Source organism: Sebastes fasciatus, unplaced genomic scaffold, assembly GCF_043250625.1.
Source record: "Sebastes fasciatus isolate fSebFas1 unplaced genomic scaffold, fSebFas1.pri Scaffold_383, whole genome shotgun sequence".
Lineage (NCBI taxonomy): Eukaryota > Metazoa > Chordata > Actinopteri > Perciformes > Sebastidae > Sebastes > Sebastes fasciatus.
Window position 1 is genome coordinate 2,319 of NW_027428224.1, and position 6,454 is coordinate 8,772.

General features: G+C 44.6%; 1 protein-coding gene across 1 annotated transcript; it reads right to left on the reverse strand.

The window, feature by feature from the left end:
- Positions 1-213: 213 nt before the first annotated feature.
- On the reverse strand, positions 214-6,448 carry LOC141763773 (proteasomal ubiquitin receptor ADRM1-like). Its single transcript, XM_074628500.1, has 8 exons — positions 6,373-6,448; positions 5,715-5,925; positions 5,111-5,192; positions 4,897-5,033; positions 4,650-4,793; positions 1,826-1,983; positions 1,370-1,472; positions 214-463 (listed from the first exon to the last, which is right to left on the reverse strand). Exons 1-8 carry the CDS (start codon positions 6,376-6,378, stop codon positions 378-380), a joined length of 927 nt encoding a protein of 308 aa, XP_074484601.1. The 5' UTR covers positions 6,379-6,448; the 3' UTR covers positions 214-377.
- Between the last annotated feature and the right edge of the window lie 6 nt (positions 6,449-6,454).

The following is a 6,454-nucleotide window of genomic DNA, read 5'->3' on the forward strand; positions in this document are numbered from 1 at the left end:
GGAAGTGTCTCCCGTCTCTATTCCGTCATAAATGTAAACATGTACCAAACATGAGTGTGTAATATAACCAGTTTTAAAACGATGTCACAGAAAGAATAAGCTGCCCCCCCCCACCCCATGTGTTGTACATGTATTTTTAAATAAAGTTTTTTTTAAAATACAAACTTCTGTGTTTGTTTCCCTTCTGACAAAGAGACACCTCGAGGGAAGCTGTTTTTGTTTGTGATTTTTTTATTATCAAGAGTGAATCAAAAAAGTGTGAACTGTGTAACAAGAGAAGGAAAACAGAATGTCATTTAAGGCTCAAGAGAGGAAGGTGAAGAAAAGAAAAGAGGAGAAAGGAATCACAGATTTGACTGAGGTTTGGCAGCTGAGCTCTAATCCAGACTCATGTCCTCGTCGTCCTCCTTGTCTTTGGGGTCTCCTTTACTGCCCTGCATGGCTTTGGCAAACGCCTCCACATCTGACAGCGAGACAAACACATACATATATTTATTCATAAATAACTGAAGAAATAGGTGGATAAGTAGAGAAAATAATGTTACAAAAGGGAATAATTGTGTGTGTGAAGTGAATTTTAGGCGCGGCGCGATTACATCCGGAGTCTACATACAAGTTTTCTACAAAAAATGTGCGTGATGTGTCACGAAGGAAAGCCACTCAGCGTGTTGATGGAGCAGCTACAACGTTAAGCATAGCTCTGATCGAGCCAAACTCCATTCAGAAAACGAGCAATTTAAAAGTTGTTTGCTTGTCGTCATGGTGACAGACCTGACAGAGCATGAAATCAGACTTTTTACAAATCAGCATCACGATGTCATTATTACGGCATCCGTGCTTTTATATTTTTATATATATATATATATATATATATATATATATATATATATATATATATATACACACACCTATTTTTTCACTACATCACAATCCTGCCTATTCCTCACCTTTATCTATCCAGCTTTGTTGTCCTTGTCCCTGGCTGTTATTTCTAAATACATTTAGAGAGATGCATAAAGTACGTATGTACTTGGTCAATAAAACTGATTCTGATCCGTTTATTTTGTTTAGCCTCGAGTAGCGCTGAAGTGTCAGTCATGTAGACGCAGTTCCTGGTGAAGGCGGTGAAAGTCACCGAGCTGCGGATGATGTTATGAACCCAGACACGACGGCGTTCAGTTTTCCGACGGTACAAAGCAGCAGCAGCAGTAGTTATTTCGATCGTTGTTGATGACGGAAAGAAATGGAGGTAAACCCCTCCTCCTCTCCGGCGCTAATAAACCCAAATGATCAGCCCTGTTTGGTGTGAACGCAGTATAATAATTCACATGATGGCATTAAATAAATACATTTTCCAAGTCTGTCTCACCTCCTCGGTTGGCGGCGTCCACGGCATCTGCCGGCAGACCGAACTGATTCATGAGAGGGCCGAGCTGCCCGGAGGCCAAGGCGCTGCTGAACATGCTCATCGACTGAAAGGAGGGAGGAAGCACAGTCACAGGGGTCAGAGGTCAGGGGTCAACGCCGTCTGACTTCAAGCTACTTCCAGCCTCATTAAATGAACTGTTGTTATAAATGTCTTCATGCCCACCCCCACACACAGTTAGCTCAAATCAGCTGCATCAAGTCAATCAGGAGCTTGTGAACACTTTCTTTAGCTAATCAGATGTTGTCTGTGATTCTCAATAAAAACGTCTCATTTCCATGAATCTGTTGAGTAAAAGCTTTCTTTCTTCTCCACAGAGGATCAACAGACGTTAGTTCCTCCTCTTCGTTTTATTTTTGGTCTACCGTGTGTTGTACTCTGTGTCTGTTTGTCGGTTACCTGTTGGAACTGAGGCGAGTTGATTGTGTTCTGGATCTCCTCGGCGCTCTGCGGTAAACTTTCTCCGCTGGGGAGGAAGGGGAGGAGCCTCTGCTGGACCTCAGCGTTGGTCAGGATGGGCGCCATCATCTCCGGGGTGCAAACGCTCGCCAGGTCCACTACCGAACAGGAGAGGAGCAATTTATTAAGCTGAGTTCACACTAGATCTCAGTACTGTTCTCACTACACAACTTTCTGTCCTGTAATCAGGAGTCTTGACGTCATCGTGGTTTTCACGCTACATTACTGACCGGAGACAGGAAGTCACACACTACCAGATCTTTCACCTGGAGGAATCCCCGATGAGGTCAACAAGCTACGTTTAGTAACGAAAACACACGAGAAATCCACGGTAAATGACCTTATACCATCGCGACACACAGGTCCAGGTATTTAGCATGCCAGATATCTGGAATATGACTGCGAGGCATCGGCTCGCGTCTTTAAGCAGTTCACACATGACACTCAAGTCGGGGAGCAGAAAATCAGGGCTAAAGTCGTGTAGTGTGAACTAGACATTAGGCTTGCCCCGGTAGTCGGTGTTTCCGGTGTAACACAGTGGTCGGGCACACACCGGTTACATTACGTACCCGCCGTCGTTTTGCTTTTTTTACAGAAATAAAACCTATTTAGTTCATTTTGGCGTATCAGCGCCGTGTTGTCAGTCGATAGTCGGACAACGGACGCTACAAACTCAAAGTGAAAGTGTCTCTGCTCCGTACGGAGACTCAGCTCAGAGCAGCAGGAGTCAGATTTCACACACGAGACCAGAGAGAGTTGACAGACGAGAACATGGCGAAGGATTTGGTGTCAAAGCGAAAAGCAAACGCGCCTATTTGGCAATATTTCAGATTTAAACCCAATGCTTTAAAGGTCACATATTATGCTCATTTCCAGGTTCATAGATGTATTTTAATGTTGCACTAGAACATGTTTACATGCTGCAATGTTCAAAAAACCCTTTATTCTTCTCATACTGCAGCCTGAGTCTGCCTGCCTCAGAGCCTAATTCAGCCTCTGTCTGAAAACCACTGATTCACAGCCTGTCTCCTCCCACTCTGCTCTGATTGGTCAGCGTTTTCTGTCAATCAAACTTCCTCACAACAACAGCGTCACCCTCCCCCTCCCTCCCGGAGAAGCTCTCTCTCGAGAGAGAGAGACGAGTGGAGAGAGAGGAGTGGAGGGAGAAGCAGCTAGAATAGAGCTTATAAACCACTTTAAAGTTTATAAACCAGAAACTTCACCCAGCGCACGTTACCGGAGGAATCTGATCAGAAATCGGCGACACATGATGAACATCTGCGGTCCAGATTCCAGGTTTTCCTGACGGTTTCTCTCAGGTAAATAATACTATTTATAGCTCTGTTAGTTAACTCAGTGTTTACCTCATGCATCAACTCTGTAAACCGTAAACATACACTCTGTTTTACGTTTGTCTTTACAGATCCATCTGTGAGAAATGACCGACAGAATCATCCCAGAGGAGAGCAGACAGCTGAAAGCAGATGGGAGATACAGAGCTAACCCGTTAGCATGTAGCTACATGCTAACGGTTAGCTACATGCTACCGCTATGACACGGTGTGTAAACACAGCGACCATCAGGGTGGAAAATAGAAGATGTGAAACAGTAGTCAGTTCATTATTTCTGCTAAAAGATAAATGTATGGAAGATCAGAGTAATGGTATATTAGTTACAGTAGTAGCTGTCTCTGTGTTACCATGACTACAGACCACCGGAGCTTAGCTTACCATAGTTTACCAGAGCTGAAGACTTTCTCCTGTACCATGTTAACATAACTAACTAACAGGTGAGATGATTACAAATGCTGTGAATAATTAATATTGTCATCTGTCAACTCAAATAAAGTTTGACTGTGAAACAGAAATGTGTTGTGTTGCTTACAAGTCACTATTTACTACCTGTACTCTGCTACATGCATGACATCAAATATATATAATATATAAATATCATCTGTTTAAACAGTGTAATTACATAAAGCCTTTGTGAAAGAACATGTTATATTTAGATGATGGGAGTACATGAAGACGGTTCTGCTGGTTCTTGCAGACTTTGCTCAAGTTAGGTTGAGGAGGAGAGACAGTGACGCGCTGTGGGGCGGGGTCAGCTACTGAAGGTTCTGCTCTGGTTCGACCAGGAAACCCTTACATGGCTTGCATTTCTCTAATGACGTCAGAAGAGAAGGAAAAAAAGCGATTTTTTTTTCTGCACCCATTTCCGGACAAACGGAGGAGGAGAAAAAGAGAGAGGATGGTCTTTTATGATACTATGGTGGCCTGTAGACACACTGGGGACAGATATTGATGTTTAAAAGACATGGAAAAGTGCATTTTGCATAATAGGTGACCTTTAAGGGAACCATAACGTTAATGAGATAATCGCCGTGAGGAGGACAGAGCAGTTGCAGCGCAGCGGCGTCGGGTGGAAACCTGCAGCCCCGTAGAGAAAGCTAGACAGGAGAGACCACTCGATGGTAAAGATCAGAGTCAGCGCTCTACACATATTGACCTTTCTTGTAAAATGTCCGGTGTAATCGGTAACACCGCTGTTGTTTATTAACCGGTGGGAAAATGTCCTCACCGTCACATCCCTAGTGGGAACTAGGCATTATTAATATTTAATGAAATACTCGTGGATTTAATTTATTCTCTCTCCTCTTTATTCTTTTCTTCATTGATCATGTTTCTCTCCGTCTCATTCAGGCGAAGCTGCCATTCAGACTGACTTAAAGTGACTCTGCAGTCCTAAATCATCCGTCACTCACCTGCTGCTCCCTGACCAGCCGCCGCCGCCGCCACCGCTGGGACGTTCATGGTGGCAAGGATGCTCTGAAGGTCACTGAGCTGGATGGGCTGGTGGGAGGCGGGGCTTCCAACAGAGGCCGGGGCCAGAGGGGTCTGAGCTGAGACTGCAGGTGAGGTGAAGAGGAAACACTCAGTTTTCTACTCTCTTCCTCAAATGTGTGATTCTTAATTGGCGGATAGATGACGACAGTAATGGACTTAGTGTACCTGGTGTGGAGGGAGCAACAGTCGTCGGGGAGACAGCTGAGGCAGCAGGAGTCACCGGGGTGGTGGGGGCCTGAGAGGAGCTCAGTCTGGTGGCGCCGCCTGACGAAGGAGTGGCGGCTGCCGACTGGCTACGAGAGCTGAGAAGACAGAGGAGATATTAGAAATCCAGAGGTAATTTATCAGATTCTTTGTTCTACATGGCGTTCTGTCTTACCTGGATGAGGAGCTGCTGGTAGCTGCTCCTCCGCTGCCCAGCAAGTTGGCGAGTCCTGGTCCTGCTAGAGCTCCCAGACCTCCTTAGACAAACACAGCAAATCAAAAAAGGTCCAGATTGATGTCGGATTGTTATTTAAAACACAAACAGCAGCTGTAAACTTCACTTCACATTCACTTCATGTTGATTAAAAGAAAGATATTTAAGAAAGGGAATAACGTCTATTAAAATCTGATTTCAACTCAACTACAGCTCGTTTTACTTCTTTCAAACTTTGTCATAGTGTTCAATTACTAGAGGACATTTTGGATTAGAAATAAATGGTGTAATAATTACAATCATATTTGATATTAGAGCTGACCTGAATGCTTCAATACCTTTGAATATTTCTCACCGGAGCTTTGAAGCCAAAAATATATATATAATATTTTTATTTTGTCTCGTTAAGAGTTCCAGTGAAGGCCTCTAACTGTACTCGTGTCTTTACATTCTCTCTTTTACACATTTGTTATGGTTATTTTCCTTCTCTCTACAGATTCAGGAGTCTCTGCTGTGGCGAGTGTTCAGATGTAAACATGTGTAAGAAGTCTCCGGTGCTGCTCACCCAGTCCTCCCAGCCCCGTCGGTCCAATCAGCTGCATCAGCTGGTTGTGGCTCATATTTCCCAGCAGGTTCTGCAGGCCTCCCTCTCCTCCCAGCGCAGAGAGTTCGTGGCCGCTGCCGCCGCCGCTTCCTGCCGCTCCGGGAATGGGCGGGTTGTTCAGGTACTCGTTCACCTTACGACAGTACTCGTCGTCCTTGTCGGACTTTGGCTCCTGTTGGAAATGAGGAAAGAAAGAATTCCTTGAAATCAGAGCAGAAGTTCTCAACTGACCGAATTAACCGGCTCGGTTCTGTCTGAGTTGTTCCTCTGTGGTGACACTAGGCAGATCTGACCAAACCAATTTTTTTTTTTAAGTAATTGTGCTTTTGTCTCTGTTTCGTAATGCTAAAAACAACACATTGCTGATAACTGATAGATAACGTGTATCGTCCACAAAAAATGCCAAATCCACTGATTACAGCCATGCACATCCTGTCATCATGAGCGGAATAATCTCTCTCATCACTCTTATTGCCTCCCACTTCCTGTTTCCCTCTATTGAACGTCCATCTGCCTGCACTCAAATGGACACAGATGTCAGACATTCACCAAAGACCGTCTCCGTTTCTCCTCCCTCTTAGAAAGAACATGATGATGATGAGCATCTTCCTCTCCTCACCTGCATCCAGAAGAACAGTCTCTTGGATCCGGCCTTGAACTTCAGCACAAAGACGCGTCCGGTTGTGCACTGGCTCACCTTC